At 39.8% G+C, this 20,000-nt stretch overlaps 1 protein-coding gene across 2 annotated transcripts in view; it reads left to right on the top strand.

Annotated features, from left to right (window-relative positions):
• The first annotated feature begins 2,206 nt into the window (after window positions 1-2,206).
• LOC138032760 (cytochrome P450 4V2-like) overlaps window positions 2,207-20,000 on the top strand; it is a 17,860-nt gene continuing 66 nt past the window's right edge. The window contains exons 1-14 of one of the 2 annotated variants that reach the window (XM_068880483.1): window positions 2,208-3,126; window positions 3,299-3,414; window positions 6,771-6,843; window positions 8,732-8,744; window positions 10,593-10,713; window positions 10,837-10,906; window positions 11,363-11,432; window positions 11,604-11,746; window positions 12,828-13,024; window positions 13,538-13,640; window positions 13,745-13,812; window positions 17,811-17,877; window positions 18,716-18,895; window positions 19,697-20,000. The exon at window positions 19,697-20,000 is cut by the window's right edge and continues 66 nt beyond it. In XM_068880483.1, coding sequence (XP_068736584.1) covers window positions 2,961-3,126; window positions 3,299-3,414; window positions 6,771-6,843; window positions 8,732-8,744; window positions 10,593-10,713; window positions 10,837-10,906; window positions 11,363-11,432; window positions 11,604-11,746; window positions 12,828-13,024; window positions 13,538-13,640; window positions 13,745-13,812; window positions 17,811-17,877; window positions 18,716-18,895; window positions 19,697-19,866 — 1,557 coding nt within the window. In that variant the 5' untranslated portion in view covers window positions 2,208-2,960 and the 3' untranslated portion in view covers window positions 19,867-20,000. Of the gene's footprint in view, window positions 3,127-3,298; window positions 3,415-6,770; window positions 6,844-8,731; window positions 8,745-10,592; window positions 10,714-10,836; window positions 10,907-11,362; window positions 11,433-11,603; window positions 11,747-12,827; window positions 13,025-13,537; window positions 13,641-13,744; window positions 13,813-17,810; window positions 17,878-18,715; window positions 18,896-19,696 lie in introns of both variants that reach the window. The other variant, XM_068880482.1, reaches the window with a different exon arrangement.

Genomic DNA, 20,000 nt, shown 5'->3' with positions numbered 1-20,000 from the left:
TTGTTGCGAAATTTTATTGCTATCTATAGAGTGGAATAATTGCAAATTTTGCATTAGTCAAAGTACCGCTTCGGGGCAAATTGTTTTGAATTTACTGGTGTGTGAGAAAAATGAATTTTTCAGAGACGAAACGTTTTGGAAGCAAATATGCGACATGACGTATTTACCGTCTGCCCGATAAGGTTTTACAGGAATATTTATAAACGAGAGTTCAGCTAGAACTCGTGTTGCTTTGTTGGTCATCACTTTTCTGAAATTTGGTGGCTCCTAAAAGAGCCGTTGGGTTTTCTTGGTTCGAAATTCAGTGAGTTTACTTGCTGCTGGTGTACTTGCTGAGAGCCTTGGTACCTTCACTGACAGCTTGGTTCGCCAGTTCACCAGGCAGGAGCAGCCTGATACTGATGGTTGACTTCTTGTTGCAATGTGCCAAGCGCGAGGCTTCGCCAGCGATGCGCTCGAATATGTCATTGACGAAGGAATTCATGATACCCATGGCTTTCCAGGAGATACCAGTGTCAGGGTGAACGTGTTTCAAAATCTTATAGAGGTAGATTGCATAGCTTTCCTTTCTCGTTTTTGGCCTTTTCTTGTCTGTTCCTGCAGCCTTGGTCTTACCTGCGTTCTTCTCGCCTTTCTTTCCTACAACTTTTGGTTTCATTTTCCTTCTTCGAGTAGCACTTGAGTTGAATGATGCCAACGAGGGAATGAATTGCTATTTATAACAAAATGACCTTACAGACGATTAACACACGGATCGAAATTGTCCACTTTTCATTGGTTCACAACTAACACATTCTCATTGGTGCATTTCGATCCTACTGAAATCATTTGGTGGGAATTTCTGGTGCGTATACATTTTAATTTGATTTAGGTGATATGACCGTATTCTCTAATTTCTCAGTGTAATTGGCGTAATCAAACATGTCTGGTCAATGCGATGTGTCTTCTGATCAAGATTGTTCAGATTTGCATGTCAAGGTATCGTTGCCGCTGCATGTTTGAAAGAGCCTGTGTTTTAGACCGGCCGGTAAAAAAATTGCCCAGGATTTCAAGACTTATAACCTCACAGGCGGCCCAGACGTTGTTTGTGATTTATATACGTGACAGTATTGCGTTACGTTTTGAGCCATTTAAGAGAATGTATGAAACGATTCGGAAATCGTTCTAAATTCAACTTGTAGTAAAGGATTTAAATAAAAGAAACTTACTTTAGTCTGCTCTCGTGTTATTTTGAAGTCTTTGTGGCATCTGAGGCGTTCTAAAGCCATTTTGACGATTTAAACTTTTCCAGGTTTGGAGAGCAAACCTGGAAAAGTTTCCTTTACTACAAGTTGAATTTAGAGCGATTTTCGAATCGTTTCATACATTCTCTTAAATGGCTCAAAACGTAACGCAATACTGTCTCGTATACAAATCAAAAACAACGTCTGGGCCGCCTGTGATAACCTTCGTTTCCAAAGCTCTGCTGTGGTGGCTCTTCAAGAGGCTAGCGAAGCTTATCTTGTCGGTCTGTTCGAAGATACTACTTTATGGACCTTTATGCGCGATACACGCCAAGCTTGTCACTATCATGCCAAAGGATGTTATTCTGTTGGCCCGCCGAACCCGCGGACAACGAGCGTAAATGGAGCCCTCAACTCGGTAAAAGCAATGACCAACGTATTATAACACTCAATAAATGTTGGGCTCCGGGAGACTCTTTAGCAAACGCAATCGGCAAACGTGAGAAAACGATTGATACCTTGGGATAACTATGAGCATTTCACTCGCTCCTTGTCCGTCGACTACCCTGGACTAAGTGGTGGGCTATATGTATAGTTTAACAGATGTATCCAGAGTGCGTCATTGCGTCCTGGGACGCACTCGTTTTCCTTTTGGACGCATAGAGTATGGAACAAAGGGTCCAATATATAATTGGACGCGGAAAAGATATCGAATGTTTATGCAAGTTTATTACAAACTCGAGGAAAAACATGCCTACGGCGTATTTCGCGAGGATTTTTGCGATGTCGTTAGTTGTCATTTCCCCTCATGAGGGGAAATGACAACTAACGACATCGCAAAAATTCGAAAGCCGCAAACCCGTCTAAAACGGACACAAATTTGCCCTCCGATTGCACAGAAAAGACGAGGACAACCGTATGTAGAGGTAAGCGAACTTTATTTCTACATTTACAGCTTATTTTAGCATTTATAAGCTCAAAGTATGTTTTCCAATACAAAGTCAATAATCATATACCGAGCTTGGGCTGCCTGTGGCTTGAGGAGTTATGTTTTGAATTCCCACATGCTGCGTGACATGATCTGAGTGGGTCGGTACAGCTGACCTCCAGTCCATGGACTAACCTAAAAATACTATTTCGAAATGAGTACTGTTGATCCATGTGTAAGCAGCATCTCAAATAGTGCTTACTGTCGTGTAAACGGCCTTGGAGTCTCTTGTTTCACGAAAAAAGATTTTTACAATCTAATACCCGGCGCTTCCAATACATCTAATTTTAGTGGCTTATCCCTTAGCCTTCGAAAGCAAAAATGTATTTTCGCCTATCGTTTCGCTAAACGACGTCATAAGTCACGTCATAATAGTTTAAAGTAGCTCAAATTTTAATAGATCACCATGAAAAAAAAAGCAATATCATCAGCGCCCGTCACTGTCTAACTATTAAATATTGTTAACCCTAACAATTATACCATCGACGACTGCATCATAACAATGCGATCTCTCCAGAGGTCACAAGCCTGAGCACAAAGGGTTACAACAATCTTGGTAGCCTACGGTGACCGCGTGACAGACGACAAACTCAAGGATTCGCCGAAAAACCGGAAAAGAACGTTAGCGGAGAAAGGTTCATCCCTAATTCCGAGGAATAGATTGACGAAAGCGTTGCTTCTCAAGGTCCTTCAAAGTTTTTCATTTGGTTAATTTAAGTATTCTATCATCAATCAACCAAACTGCGAAGATGGTATTTGTCGCGATACTCCTAACTCTTGTTGTTGTACTCATTGCTCTTGGTATCACAACTCTTCTTGAAAAACACCACTCTTTGGCAGAATTCAGAAAACTACCAGGTCCAAGGCCTAATTTTCTATTTGGTAATGCATGGGAACTCCCAACTCATCCTGAAGGTTAGCAAGACTTTATTTGTTTACAATCATGTCTACCAACGTTTACGACAAGGAAGTTACAAGATACGCTTTCGTACCACAGTGCTATTGTTATATCTTTACACGACAGTTTTCTTTGTAGTATTACACTTGGGGATAAGAGCAGCTTGTGAGTGACTATGTCTTTTTGTAGGAATGCTCACGCAAGTCTTAAAGTGGGCGAATGACTACAGGTCAGTGGGATTCTATTGCCTCTGGCTCGGACCGGCGTATCCTTACCTCCTGACATTCAAGCCGGAGTTAGCAGAGGTAGGGCTAAACAGTTGCCTACATATAGTCATCCCTTGTACCGTAAATAAACTATGAGAAGATCAATATACCGTAGATTTGTTGTCTAATGACTCTAATCGTAAAACGCAAAGGTAAACATCCTGTGACATGATAGGGGGCGTGAGGGTACATTAAAACCTATTTTGACTCTCATGTGCACATGAAAATGGTCTTCATATTTAACTTAAAAGTTGCAACTTGGAATTTCTAGGAATTAGCGATTAGAATTCCTAAGGAATTTCAAATTGTAACAGATCGGGAGAAAATTTGCAATATCACTCACGCCACGAAAGGAAAGTCACATTTAAGCTCTTCGTTACATTCTCGTGCAAAACACAGTAATTATTACTGGTAGAAAATATCCTTTCTCCATTCTTTGCCAATCGACTCATCCGTGAATATTTTATGATTTTTTCGGCGACGCGACGATCATGTCAAACTGGAATAGGCCACTTTCGATATATTAAAATTCAGCTTGAAAGAGACGTTTAGAGGACAAAAAGACGAAGGAAAGTAGATGATATGATAATCTCTTTCATATTCATTGCAACTTGTTTCTACTGTTTCTGTCCTCTCTGCCTCACTATCAAGCTGAATCAGGAACCAATGACCCAGAGCCTACAACTCTACTGTGTTCGTGTCACGGCGTTTTCACAGACCTATTTATTTTTAGATTGAATTTCCCGCTAATGAGGCTCCCACAGGAGCCCGATGACCAATTACAAGAAATTAAGCTGACGTCATAGGGTCACCGAACCGGAACTGCCTTTGCTTTTTTTTCCAGAAAAGATAGTCTAAAAATAGATCGGTCTGTAAAAATGCCGTTACATAGGCCCAGTATGGGAGCTGTAGGCTCCGGGTCATGGTTTCCTGGCTGAATATTGATATTTCTAAAGTGGCCTATTCAGGCTGACTCGGGCAACTTCAGGCATTGAGCTACGCGACGCGACTTAGCATAATTTTTTTTTTCCCACAAAATTGCTCAGAATCGAAGAGCATCCTCTCAGAAGACAAGAACAGCCTTCTAAAAGCTTATTCTACGCAAAAAAGAAGGTTCTGAAGGTAACTTTGACAGTAGAAAACAAGTCAAGGCGGGGGTATACCTGAAAGCTGTTTTCACGCCGCTTAAAATCCGTTTAATGGAAATATCTCGTTCGCATTTCAAGCAATACAAGAACCCTATGCTCAAAACACAAATCAATGCTTTGAGGTGTTTTGTAAATTTTTTGGTGATTTTTCGGTATATTTGGGAGGAGATAGTTTTTCTCAAAAGAGTAGTAAGATTTGGAGAAATAAGAAATAGTTAAGATTTGATATAGTTTAAAAATTAGAATTTGAAGTTAAATAGAGGATATTACATGCCCGCGCTGGGATATGAATTTTATCTTCGAGTGCTGAAAGTATCTCTCACGAGTGAGCGAAGCGAACGAGTGAGAGATACTTTCCTCACATGTGAAAGATAAAAATGATACGTTCACTGCGCGCGGTGAAGATATGATTTTTTAGTCAAAGGAGAAATCCTGGTATTTCATCAGTATCTATCTAATAAAAATTGATATATAGACACTCGGGAAACAAAATCAACGGTTTCCCTCGGGACCAGTCATTAAGTGTTTAATGTTTATGCAACGAAAGGAGGCTGACCTCTTTTTGACATGAAAATCCTCTTCTTTAAAATTGACATATAAGAACCATCCAGATGTCTCCGCTAGCCTCTAAAGAAGCTCTCTACTTCGTACACTTCCCTACTTCGTACACGCCATCTTTGTTCACTGGGTGAGCCCAGTGGTTAGGGCGCTTGTCTTGAGATTCGGGGATTTTGTTCCAGGTAGTCCCTAGTTCAATTTCCTGGCTGCGCTTGTAAATAGCCAATTAGTTTGCCTCCGGTCAGTTGGGATTCTTAAAGTTGTTCTGTTCAATGCTCGGAGATATTAGCTACTATGACTACTCTAAAAATCTCAGGGTAAATAATGATACTTACTTTATTCACCCACTTCCGCTACAGAGTCGGTGTTTTCACGACAGCTGTCGTCTGGCTTAACATTCCTGAAAGTGGATTGTTTGCAGACTATGTTAAGCGACATAAAAATAAAACGTGTTCTTACGGGTAAGATTAGATGAGGATAGAGCATGTGTCAATACAATACTAAAATAAATAAAAATAGCACGCATGTTGTATTTACCATTTGAATAACCGCAAGCAACTTTCTCATTGGCCGAAAGTAATTGCTAACCCACTTAAGCTACCTGGATTGGTGGCTTAAATTTGATGAGAATTCTATTGAAAATTTCCGACTCGCCTAACTTGGGCGCCGATTGGATCGAGGTGAGTTTCGACTCATGGCAGAGATCGAATTTTCGTACTCGTCAGCCCAACGAACGCAAAAAACTGTGAAATATCATCTCGAATATCTTTCAATTCGGTATGTAGAGCAACTGCGATCAGTCTTATCTGGCACCATATTCCCAGGGCTCTGCATGTTGCTCAAAAGCCGATTGACTCGTAGTAGCATCCTAGGTTTGAGTTCTGCCCATCAAAAAAAATAATTAATTATCTAATTTGTTGATGAAGGGAAAAAAATGCCTTCCCCAAAATTGAAGGCTAGGCTAAGAATATTGCAGAAACAGTTTTGATGGGCAAAGAAAGTTTCCATCGATTCAGGCTGTGTGGACACGTCTAAAACTCAGACGGATTCCACTAACGAGCAACTTGGCATTTCCAAATACGCGCGCTCACGATGCAAAACTTGTCTTTTCATTGTTAACACTAGCAAGATATCGGGACCTAAGCGATCTGTTAAGATCACCGATCGTTTCACATGTACCCCCGCAAATGTCATTTATTGCATAACCTGTACGTTATGCAATAAATTATACATTGGTGAGACAGGTAGACGACTAGGTGACCGATTCCGCGAACACCTTCGCGATGTTGAGAAGAATGACGAGGATGCATCTAAGCCAGTCGCTCGCCATTTTAATCTGCCTAACCACTCCAAAAAACACATGGGTATCTGCGGCCTTTCTTTACATCTAGGTACGACGGAAAGCCGCAAGAATTTGAAACAAAAATTCATATTTCAAATCGGCACCCTTAATCCTCACGGTATTAACGAACGCTTTTCATTTAACTAATATATTCCTATTTTTCACGTTGCCATGTTACCACCAATAGCGTAGCTCCTACTCTACTATAAAAACTACACGTAACCCATAATCCCTTGATTCGCTCTGACGAAGGGCTAACGCTCGAAACGTCAGCTTTTAGAATCTCTGTACGGTGGCCAATTTACATTATCAACTCCGTTGATAAAACCAAATTTTTATTTTTGCAGGTTGTTTTAAACAGCTCCAAGCATACCATTAAATCTGGTGATTATTCGTACTTGATTCCCTGGCTTGGAACAGGTAGTCCTTTTTATTTTTGTTACCATAAAGGCATGCTAAAAGATCAGCTTCCCATCTTCATATCTTTCAAGAAATCATTTTCAGAAAAAAAATTAAAAATATATTGAATCCTGATTTTTTGACGAGCGCTAAAAGTGATGGCAGTCTTGACCGTTTTTTCACCTATCGTTCGCATTAGTCCTCCACTCGGTTAATTAAATGTGTCCATATATCAAGCGTGACGTAAGAAAAGGCCATCGTGCAAGCTTGAGTTGTTGGAATGTCCTTTTCTTACGTGCAGCTAAAAAGTGTCAAATATCGAACGCTTCTCATTGGCTCGTTCCTAATAAGCCCACGAGACAACAATTTGTCCAGCTAGCGTGGCTTATAGCGCGCAAAAAAATAACTTCAAGCGCTCGTAAAATAATCAGGACTGTATATTTTTATTCTTTTTTTTCCGAAAATGAGCTCTTGAAGGATATGAAAATCTACAAAAAAAAAAACAACAACAACAAGTTGAAGGGTTAGGGGCACTTTCAAATATTGCATGAAAAGAAAAGAAGAGGGGCACATCTCGTTGAACTATTATGCATGGTGCCCCTTGACTTTATCTTTTACTATATCAAAGGAAAAAGAAAAGTGAAGTTACAAAGTTATGTGACTATAATTTAGATATAAGACAGCCAATGAATTACAAAAGTACTTACAATTAATTATATTGAGAGGCAAAAACGTCGACTAAGTATATTAATACTGAGCAGCATAATAACGTTTTAGTGCTCTTGTGTGCGCACTTTTCGAGGATTTCGAATAGGCAGAGGGTCAGAGAAATGTTGTTCCAAAAATATTTTTCACTAATACTTGGACAAAATCTCCTAAGATTTGTTCGAAAAGATTTAATAACTATAGCTGGTCAAAAGATGTACTGCGAGTATTGTAACTATATGCTGTTCAGAGCTTAAGATCAAAGAAAAACTAGGAGTTTTATCATCTCTCAAATAATCATAACACAGAAAGCACGTATTGAATTTAACTATATCAGAGAGTTTCAATAAATGCAGAGCAACATAGTAAGGGTTATTGGTTCCGTCAATGGAACATCATTAATTGAGCGAATGGATTTATTTTGCAGTTTCACGACTTTAGAAAGAGGAGCATCATAATTAAAAATACATCTATAATTGAGAAAAGGATGTATTAATAAATAGCAGACCGAAATTAATGATTGGGATGTCAAGTAACGCTTTAACGTAATCATGATATTGATATTTTTGCTTATTTTGTTACATATATATTCAATATGGTCATTCCATATCAAGTGACTGTCAATGTATACACCAAGGTATTTAATACTTTGAGAGTGCTGTAAGATCTGGTCTGCCAGTTTTAAGGGAATGCAAACCCGAGACGCAGTCTCGGGTTTTCATAACTGTCTCGAATTCTCCCCACCCCTTGAGTGTTTAGATAATGGGAACTTTGCCATTAAGGTCTCTAAGTATCCCCGTACCTTTGTCCTCATGTCTCAAGTACAGAGAATCAGACTCTAGCTCGCTGGTTAGCAGACCAGAGCATTTTATGAGCCTCAAAATTAGCTTACTCTGAATAGACTTTGCTGCGGGAAAAGTAGGATGATTTTCTCGCTATGATTTTCACACGGGCAGAACACACAAAAACCTTCCGGGAACGCTGGCTGTAGCATTCCTCTTGCGGTGTTGTGCTCCACCAATGCGTCAGTACGCATGTATACATACTGATCTAGTTATTTTTCTTAAGCTTCCCCTGCATTACTTTCATGGGTTTAGTTATTATTTGTGTTTCTATAAATATATTGGTTTTCTTTTTCTTAATAACTCAGTACCTTTTATGTCTCTTTCTTTTTTGCTGGTCCTGACGTCCACTGCAACAAAAGGCTTACTGTTAAGGTAACGTACGTTTCTCCAATTCTTCGCCATTGTTCCTCTTTGATACAACTTCTAAAAAGGCCCAAAAACTAGCTGGATTAGCTATCTGCTATTGTTTTCATAGGAGTACTCTAACACCTCATCTGTGCTCCAACTGCCATAAACTTAAACACAATGAAATAAATTTCAATCAATATTTAGCTTGTTTCTTCACTGATTACCCAAAGTTCTACTAATTGTTACTTATACACCAATCACAGTATTCCCAGACACCCTTTGCCCTCATGTGTGAAAAAAAGGCTTTTCATGGAAAACTAAGCCCCATAACTTTTATGGGATACCCATGGAGAGAGAGATGAAATAGTGTTCAGGTGGTGTTCAACGAAACCGCTCTGATGCCAAGGCGTCATTTCAGGGGCACTCAACGACCAATTTGTTGTAAAATGTATTATTATACCCCAGTTAATGAAAATAAATGTTATTAAGGCATTTTCAGGTGTTTTTCAGTGTTGCTGGGAAAACATTATCTGTTCCTTTTTCCCAGCAAGACACACAAGAAATTTCCCAGCCAGCTAGATAAAATTGGTTGGTTTCCCAGCCAGATGATCAATTTTTTTCCCAGCCAGGAATTCCGCGCGCTTTCAAATCCATCGATCCAAAACGACCGCACAAAAGCGACAAAACCGGGACAAAACAGGTTTTTTCCACAAGCGCAATCACTCTGACCAGCCGTCGTACGTTTGTGACTACTCTCTAGGAGAGGGAAGGAGTTCTTCTTTTTTTTTTTTTTTCAGCCGTCCTCAGTCTTCAGAGTTTCTGCACCCAGCTCGGGTTGAAATGCTTGAAAACGTCAGTAATTCCCAGGCAAAACCTCTATCAATAACAAAATTTCCCAGCCAGCTCATCGAAACACCTGTATTTTTGCCAGCCAGCAAGATTCCTCCGGGGAAAAGATAATGTGAGGAACAGATTCGTTGGGTGCCCCTGTCATTTGCATTTTTGAATGTCCTAGTGCACAAACGCTGCTCTCTGTCGAAAACAGATCTTCGAAAACAGATAGAGACAGGAATATAGCCCGGGGGGGGGACTCCCATATGAAACAGACGGGGATGCTCGTCGGAAATTTTGAATTTAACCCCTAAAGGAGACCAATCTAGGCGTGGCTTAAGCAAATTTTGACCCCTAAAAGAGACCGTTTAAAAACACAAAAATACGACACGCAATGAGTTTTAATGATAAAAAGGCATAATTATCGAATGCTTTTATCTAAAAACAAGATTTAAAGGGAAATTTGACTTCTATTTCTCTTCGCGTAATTCTGTGTTACTTCGCGGAACCCTAAACGAGACCTTGGTGGCATAAAATATTTGCGCTTTGCCCGGAACACCCTAAGCGAGACCAAAATCCAAAATTTACACCCCTAAGCGAGACGACGAGCATCCCCGTCTGTTTCATATGGGAGTCCCCCCCCCGGGGAATATAGTTATCAGTGCAGGTACTCTCCGACTTTTATGTCTGTGGATAATACAGAGAAGATGGCATCGTTTATCGTTTGTCGATCTTCATTATTATTTTTTTGACCTTCCGGGAAGTCACGTTCCTTCTGGGAAAAAATAAATAAATAAATAAAATTTGCCGATGATTTCCAATCGAAATGGAAATTCATTATTTCATGTTACGGAATGAATACAAACGTATAGAACCAATACTATTGTTTAGTGGCCAGTTCTTTAAGAAGTGAATCAGAAGTTGCTGTTGTATATCGTAATTGTTTCTCTCCTCCTCGCGCATTTCAAAACCTTTCTGTGGTTTCCTACATGTAAATTATTTCTACATTCTTCTTAATAGTCTTTCATTCTTCGTGTGTAGTGATGGATCCAAGTGGAGGGCTCGACGGAAGTTGATAACCCCAACTTTTCATTTTCGAATTTTGAACGATTTTATTCAAGTGTTTGAAGAACAAGCAGTGATTCTGGTGCAAAGCCTGAAGGTAATTTGCCTTTGAACCGAAGTAAAACAAGCTTTATTCATTTTTTTTTTTTCAAATAAGCTTAAACTTCTCAAAACGAACTGATAGACGAAATGAAGTTTTGCTAAAATTTCATTTTAACAGAGGAAAGCTAGCAAAGGCGTCTTCAACATTATGCCTTACATTTCGCTTTGCACGTTGGATATCATTTGCAGTAAGTCATGTGTGACCACATTTTATGTGCGTAAGTTTGCCTGGCAGGACTAAGTGAAATCTGGGGATCGTACTCCCTGCAGAACGTTTGTTTTGTGACGGCACGCTCGAACTCGGTTTTAGGATTCAGTTACTCTTTCATGAACAAATAAAGATAAAACAACTGAATTGGTACATATGCTTGACCAAATCAATTAGCCAATCAAAGCACCCTCAAACCGTGAAACAAACCAGAGAATAACAACGCGATGAGAATCCATGCAGTCGGCGCTGAGCGCGCGAAAATGACTATGAACCAATCACAATTGGTTCTTTGTTTTGGCTCTTATTGGCTGAAAATGATCGCAGCTATGACCTTCGACACTCACTGCAGCACAAGAAGTTCAATTTAAGAAATATTGCCTTAATTAATGAATTTATTGGCTCTAATGTCTATAAATATTTTTTCATGATCAAGTTACATCAATGGACTCGTCGCCGAATGCTCAAGAAAATTGCAGTTCTCCATATGTCAATGCAGTCTTGAGGTAATAGTTCTGCTTTTAGGTGCTTATAAAATTTATATTTTACTGTAGACATTTATTGCCGATTAACTAGATCGCCTCAGGATCATCTGCATTTCACACGCTAAATTGTGACTTAAATAACAAGTCCTTGCGTCAGTTATTGCTTCATATGTTGTGCTGAATTTTTATTAGGATATCCGGCCTGATTCACAAGCGACAGCGATCGCCGTGGTTGTGGAACGATATCTTGTACAGTTGGACAACTTCAGGAAGAGAGCACGATAAATGTCTAAAAATCATTCATGGTTTCATGAACAAGGTAGAACTATTTCCCAGTTCAGTCCTGCTCAACTTTCCACCATCTTTTTGCTTCCTTTCCCGCTTTCCCGTCCTCCCTTAGCATTATTCCAATTTCCCTCTATCCTTTCACTCTTGGGGGTGCAGGGATGGCGCAGTGGTGAGAGCACTCGCCTCCCACCAATGTGGCCCGGGCGACTCGGCGTCATATGTGGGTTGAGTTTGTTGGTTCTCTACTCTACACCGAGAGGTTTTGCCCGGGTACTCCGGTTTCCCCTCTCCTCAAAAACCAACATTTGACTTGATTTGTGTTAATTGTTTTAATTTCAATTTACAGTATCCCCAATTAGTGCTTCAGCGCTAGAACCACTAGACACTTAAATAAAGTTCCTTTCCTTTCCTTTCTTTTCTTTATTGCTCAAAACGTGGCTTATACCCTGTCCACACTAAACAGATAAACAAGTTAAAGAAGTTTAGTTAAACAGGGATTGGATTTGTGGCGTTCACGTTGTGTGCTATCATCCAACGCATTTTAAATCATGTTTAACTCATTGATTCTTAGGAATCATGAGACTATATTTTACTCTGTTTAACGCCAGACAATTTTACTCATCAATAGCGAGGGGGGGAGGGCGGAACGGGTTAAAACCAAACTGCCCTCGCGAGGTAGGTTAAAACTTGCTTCAAAAGAAACAGGATGGCAGAAGAAAGTGCTTGCTAAAGTAGTCAAACGCGCCAGAGCATGAACATAGTGTAGCACTGCGCGAAAAGTTGGAGGAAGAAATCATTATCCAAAAACAGTTAGAAACACAGAAGAAGACAACCATTTGGAAAGGAATCTGTAACTTTGATTTGTCCTTGTTGTCCTTTCCGAAATTATCATAATATAAAATGAGAATTTAAAAGTTGAATAAATCAACATATTTATCATTGCAGAACGACGGAAGAGAATTTTTTCAGATTTCGTTCGTACGGGCTTACAAGCTTGCGTTGTTGTGAATATTTACGTTCAACAGAGTTTGTGAATCTCTTTTCAGTTAACCCATCCTTTGTTTAACTAGTTCACTTTACGAGATCACAGTATAAGACAGTGGATTTTTTTTTTCGTTTGTCTCGAAGTTATTGAAGAGCGCGTTGCGGAACGAGCAGCCACGAAAATGAATTCAAAAGAGAAACTTCAAGACGACGATACAGAGCAGGAAGAACCTCGCAAAAAGACATTCTTAGCATTCCTTGATCTTTTGCTTAATGCCTATGACAGCGGAGAAATTTCACTAGAGGGAGTCAGAGAAGAGGTTGATACTTTCATGTTTGAGGTAATTCGAGCCGCCCGTTTTGAAACTTTGAAATTACAATTAAGACGGTGGAAACAGGAGCTAATGACCCCAAACTTATAATTCCAACATTTAAGACCCTCTCTTAAGTTTTATAGACTCCTTATACGAAAGTAGAAGAAAGTTGTTTTCTTTTGTTTGTTTTTTTTGTAAGCATTTTTGCGGGGCATTAAAATTCTCAATTGCCCGACTTTGCTTTTCTCGCTAACAAGGTCCGGTCAGGTAAGTCAGTTCTTTTCTTTGCTATTGTAAGCGAAAGCGAAGAATCAGAGTAAGGTGATATGGGGGACACTTTGTAACGTTAATTGTCGGTATTCCGAGACACGAGTGATGTCGACAACGAGGAGGCACTTCGTTTCGTAACTCTTATTGAAATCTGCGTGCACCTAATTTGGGGCATTTTTGGACATATCTGCTTTTTCGCCAACGTTCAGTAGGTTGCTTTGATGGTTAATGTGTTTTCTGATTTTGCTTGTTTGTTTCTCTCTTGAAAAGGGTCACGATACGACAGCAGCTGGAATCACATGGGCTTTGTATTGTCTTGGTCGATATCCTGAGATGCAGCAAAAAGTTCATGAGGAAGTGGACCACTTCTTCGGTAAGCTAAAAAAGAAATCAAACAAGGAAGAAGTGGCTGTCCTATATTTTCTTTCACTGACCTTGCTAAAAAACAGTTAATTATGTGAATTTTATGTTTTACAGAACAGCGTCCAGACACTCTTACAGTGGATGACTTTAAAGACCTCCGTTACTTGGAATGTGTTATAAAGGTATTATTCACAAAGCCCCATTATCCATCATGGCCAGCTGCCATGGCCATATTGGATAACTAAAAAAATGGAATTCTCTTTAGCTCCTTTTCTTCGTCCAGCCGCGATTTGTTCAGATTCTCAGACGTGGGGAATTTGGAACGAGTGCTTTAACCCTTTCACTCCCAAGAGTGACACTTCTAGATTTTACACTGTCTAACACCCGACGATTTTACTCGTCAATGGGGAACCCCACAGGAGTGAAAGGGTTAATTGGCCAGAAGTAGCAAATTTCCTTGTGCTTACGCTGTGTTTCGTTGTCACACAACGCAAGCGAACGCAAGTATAAGCGCAAGCACAAGGAAAAGGAAACATTTTGATCCTTGTGCTTGCGGCTTGTGCTTATGCTTGCGTCAACCCAGTTTTCACGGTGAAATAAGCTCTCTTACGCTTGCGCTTGTGCTTGTGCTTGCGTCCCTACTTATTTCCCTTTCGTAAACGGTCGTTGCCATTTCTCAGAACGGTCGTTGCCATTTGAAACGGTCGATGCCATTTTTTTAGCTCTGAATTACACTCATTAGGTCTAAGAACTCAAAAGGTTGCGGTTACTGTGAGTTGTGTCTCGCTGGTCATATGAGTTAGGGTTCGGGTTAGGGTTCTGTTTAGGGTGAGGGCTAAAAACAAGAAGTTCGAGTCTTGAAATTTTCGGACTCTTTTTTTCCACAAGTTTTTCTTTTATAAATGTTTTTTTTTTCCTTTTTACTGGGTTGCCTATGGGCAAACCCAGTCGAGGTCTGCGTTTAGTTTGTTTGTTTTCTTTTTTTTCTTTTTTTTCTTTTTTTTTTTTCCGTGTCGGTAAAAGTCTTGCCTGTCACTCCCCTGGTAAGTGGTGTCTTTGTGCATAGAGCCTTCTGCGCGTATTTTCTTAGGATCGAGAGGGTAGTGGAACTGCGTAGATTTCTCTGGTGGACACAGTAGAATCATTAACTTAGCCTGCAATGGCGTCGAAAGTCATGCAACGCGAATGGCGTTTTAGTGGATCCTTAAACAAAATATACCCTTATGGAGCTCAATAATGGAAAGTCAGTTGGATAAACTAGGCATGAATCTCAAAAGCGACGAGTACTGGACTTCGACAACAATCTATCGCCCGTCGAGACGAAATCAAAGTGAGCAGTATTTACCTGAAGTAGAAGGTAATCTGACACAATTGAGTTTCTTGTCTTCACGCACGCAATGAAATAGGAAGACGTTTTTTCCTCTAAGAGCAAATATGTTGTTTGTTTCACTAAAACTTTCGCTGGAAAAGGATTCTGTGGTATTTTCTGCCTTTGTGAATTATAATATCATGTTGAGTATTGAATTTTCGAGCTTAACGTTGAAATGTGATATGCGAGGAGTTTTTTAGTATTGCTATGTAAGCAGGAAGGGTTCAAAGGCCTGTTGAAAGCGTGCTTGAGTTTCAACAAAATGAGCCCCAAAATCAGTGAAAACTTGTGACGCAGATGAATAATAAAGTAGTCGCTATTTCCATAATGATGGAATTATCTGGTGATAATAACGTCGTACGCGTCTTGGAGAGTAAATTTTGACTTTGCATAAACAAGAGTTGGGCGATTGTGATCTTTGTTTTGACTTCGCTCATTTCATTGTCAAACTTTATAACACTTGACAGAAAAAGAAACTTTTTAAAAACCCGGTATCTTGCCATCATTTGACACAGATGCTTCACTGTTTGACGAGTAAACATGCCGCGGTAACTTAATCACGGCGCCCGCTGAATTCCGGCCATGTCACTTTTCGATTTTGCAATTTACTTGAACATAGCAAAAATCTCCCAAAATGTTTGTCGCTGATCGTAACTTTTTATATTCTATATTCACGGTTCAAAATTAATGTTGTTTTGATGTCGTAAATATTTTATTCTCGATCGACCGTCCGGGAAACTTCCTTCTGCTCTTTCTGAAAACTGTGTATCAATAGTTATTTGCTTTTTCATCAATATTTGTTTTGCATAAAGCAAGCTAAAAAGATCTGTACCTTGCTGAGTTCGCATTTGTTAGAGTTAATAGTATTTTCGGTCCGATGCTTCTTTTTTAAGAGGGGTACGTTATTTTGGTCTCCCATCCAAACACTAACCCCGTCCGGCAGGGCTTAACTTCAGTGAACTTTAGTATTAGAAAGCCCTCACATGCTCAGAGGGCACACTTGTGGTAAAAAGAAGTTGTGAGGGAACTTGAAAGAAGCCAATGTTTCTCGCTTCTCTTTTATTTGTTATTCTTCAGAGACTGGAATGCTGTATTTCAATACCACACAATTCAGTGCCTTCTGATTTTCTGTAGCACGTACCACAGGCAACCCAGTGTATGCTTCACAGAAGCATCTCGTTTGTCTATAATTTTTGTTAATATTTTCTCTTAGTTTGTTTCTTTTAATTTTCTTTGAAGTGAAGTGTGCAGTCGACCGTTATAAATGGCATCGACAGTTTCAAATGGCAACGACCGTCCTGAGAAATGGCAACGACCGTTTACGAAAGGGAAATTTGCTGCGTCGCTAGTGAAAACCAGACTTCACAGTATATAATACGAACTACTTGTAAGTGACAAGCTCCCAGTCCGCTTGATAGTTCAGATGGCAGAGCAAGTGCATTGCAATAGCAGGTTCATGGGTTCGAGTCCCGTTCAAGACTGGGTTATCTCAGTCTACTTTCCCAACTGTTCGATTGTGTTACATCATTAATTGCGATGATCACTTTCATTGAGAATAGCCCTAACCCCAGGATATAAGAGAGATCGTTGTTCAGCGTGCTCATCTTTGCTTCATGTAAGTTTTGTTATTTACGCGCCTGTTACACACATTCCTCTTACTAACCGTATTATAAGTAACGGACCAAGTTTTTTTCAGGTTGATTTATGGCCCGAAGCGCGAAGCGCGCGGGCCATAAATCAACGGGGATCGAGAAAGCAAGTATCCTTAACTTTTCGTACGGACCGAGAAAACGAGGTTAGTAAGATATTTATTACATCTCCGGAGGTTATCAGGCGCGCGGGAAGGGAAACTAATCATGTGCCGAAAAGTTTGGGGCATCAAAATCCGAAAAACAAATAAATCTTCCGTTGACTTTTTATATCGTTGTTTCTCATGATTTAAAGGGTTTTACAAGTTAATGTGACTTGCTTATTAATACAGGGATATTTTTGCGCGGTTTAAAACTATCCGGAAAAAGTAGATCTTAGTAAGTGTCCTTGGTATCCAAAAAGAAAATTAGGGGTAACCATGCATTTTTGAGAGATAATTAAGCTTCAATTTGAGAAAGAACGCCATACATTGTTTTGTAATTTAAAGCTTTTTACAAATATTGCTCTTGAATTATATTTGGAAAAGGCGTGGTTACCCCCAATTTTCTTTTCTGATTTCAATAACACTTGTTAAGATCTACATTTCCTGCATAATCACACACCGGGGAAAAAATATCTTTAATTAGTAGGCACCGTCCTTAAGGCAATCACGTTACACATCCAGTTCATCAGTGGAGTAAAGGCAAGTACCAATATCCACGGAAGCCGGTAAGGGTCACACGTTGTCGCTTCCACGTTAGCCCTAACCCTAACGCTAACCCCAACTCTAACGCGACAACTTGGAAGCGACAGCTTGGAAGAGGGAGGAGAACGTATAATGAAAATATTGAAAGGATACAAAACTGCGATAGTATTCCCTCAAAGACTAGCAATGCTCCCAGTGAAAGTCCGACAAGACAGTCCCCCCCCCCCCCCCCCCCAATATAGGTTTAATGCCACAACTTAGAAGCCACAAAGTGGAAGCGACAACGTGTCACCCTTAAACCGGCTTCCCTAAATATCTGCCTCATTCATTCCCTGCACCCTCTTTGATCAGCAATTTCTTTCTAAGCAAAATATTTAGCTGACGTGAACGCCAGTAGAGAGGCAGAGAAAGTTTATTTCCGGGGTCCTGTATGGTTCCAAAACCACAGTTTAAAACTTCTTACTGTTTCCTAATAGGAGGCTCTACGACTTTTTCCATCGGTACCACATTTTGCGAGAACAACTTTGGAGGACAGCGTTTTGGGTAACTAATTTATTTGTGTTCATCCAGTTGTTGTTGTTGTTGTTTAGTGACGTGATGACACTGGTCATTGGTATATCCTTAACGCTACAAAGCAATGCCAATAAATTGGTTTCTGTTGAAGAACGATGCAAAATTACGAAATCATGTCTATACTTGGCCGTGGGTACATGACGGTCATTTTTATAAATGTTTGCAAAGTTCAGGAGCCTTCATTCCATATTCTACTTTACTTCCAGGAATAGCCCCTACACAACGAGTTGCAACTAATGATGACGTTTCAGAACGACCGTAGTCAGTTTTCCATACTAGTAATTCGGCAATGAAGATGCTTCATCCTTTTCGTGCTTTTTCATTTATTAAACCGTATTTATCTCCGCATTTTCCCCTCAAGAGTACGAAAAGCTCATCAAGACAGCATATGCCGCTTTAACATAAATTTCTCACAGCAGTTTCAAAAGGAGTTAATTAACACACAAGGAAGGAAAATAACAAAAAAAAGTAGCTACGTGAGGCGGTTCAAATGGCAGATAAGCTGGTAACTGGAAAGATTATAGAGGATTTACAAGAAGTTCAAAATAAAAACTAATAGGAACACTATCTATCAATTTACCATCGTTGCTCTTATCAAGGCAGTTGTACGCTGTTCAACTGTTTTAATAGAGCGATACCGCTGACATTATATTTACCTTAGCCTTTAGAGCGCAAAAAATTCTGGTATAAGCTCTTTTATAGCCAGTCTTGCTAAAATTTAGTATTACCAAGGAACACAAACGCACTTTATCACCTTCGTAACAAAACTTTGACTTCTATTTTAACCAGAAAGTTATTTGGTTCGCAGGGGGATACTTCGTTCCGAAAGGTTCAACAGTAGGAGTTTCACCAATAGCACTCCACAGAAACCCTGATGTGTGGCCCTCCCCGCTTGAGTTTGAACCTGACCGGTTCCTACCAGAAAACAGTCAAGTACGCCACCCATTTGCATTTCTTCCGTTCTCAGCTGGACCAAGAAACTGTATTGGTAAGAGCCATGCATATGCCGCTAAATTCTGGTTGGGTTGTAGCTCACTAACCGCCCGACCGCGTATTTATTTCTCTACCCTTTGTACTAGGTTCTTCCGGGTGAAAGTCGTTTTCATGATGCTCAGGTCTTATGATCTTCCAAATCATTTGGCCAGGAACCTTCTGACGATTGGCTCAACTGTAAGGCATAGTTTTTGCATGTAAACAGCTGGATGTAGGAAACATACGCCGATAGGATGATTTACGTTCTTGGGATTTTCTACCACCGTGTAAACACCTCTTGGGTGACTTTGGAATCCAACAACAACAACAATATTTATTTCAATATTTATAGAATACTGTTAATCGAGTTGGGTGGGAGCTCAGTAACTGCAGGCGTCGTGGGCTTCTGGTAACTGCTGAGTTTAATGTCTCTACAACAACTGCCTTGAAGATTGATGTACTGACCAATAAAAGTCCTAAAGCCTTTCTGCCGTTGTGTTTTACTGGTAGAATTATTTGCTGACTGCCTGAATGAGCCAGTAGAAAAAAAAACGTGTACCAAATTGCGACATACAATCATAAGATCAAAATCGCTAGAGATATCGTAGACAACGGAGATAGCATAGCATGCCCGGAAATCAAATATGTACAAGAGCGGACAATTTGCTTTACTCCTTTTGCTTCTTTTTACGACAATTTCCTAAATACAACTCGTAATTGCATGGTTGGCCTTATCAACCTGTTTCTACTGTGTTAAATTTATTGCGTATGATTGAATCATCGATGGCTTAATATATTTACTCTTCTCTTTTCCTAGGTCAACGGTTTGCTCTTTTGGAGGAAAAAGTTGTCTTGTGTCATATAATGCGCAATTTTAATATTGAATCCAAGCAGACCTTTGATGAGCTGTTACCATGTGGAGAACTTATCACCAGGCCAAAAGAAGGGATATTCGTGACTTTAGAAGAAAGAGAGAGACAAATTTGAAAACGAGAAAACTTTAAAACGGCTGAATAGTTAGTTGATCAGCAAGAGAATTTCATAAATGACCCCTTAATTAAATAATATGTGTAGAGTTAAAAATAAGAAATAGAGCAGTCTAAGAGAATCAACTTTAAGGG

Source organism: Montipora capricornis, chromosome 14 (assembly GCF_036669925.1).
Source record: "Montipora capricornis isolate CH-2021 chromosome 14, ASM3666992v2, whole genome shotgun sequence".
NCBI classification, from domain to species: Eukaryota; Metazoa; Cnidaria; class Anthozoa; order Scleractinia; family Acroporidae; genus Montipora; species Montipora capricornis.
Note: the sequence above shows the minus strand (reverse complement) of the source record. Positions and strands in the feature narration are given on the sequence as shown.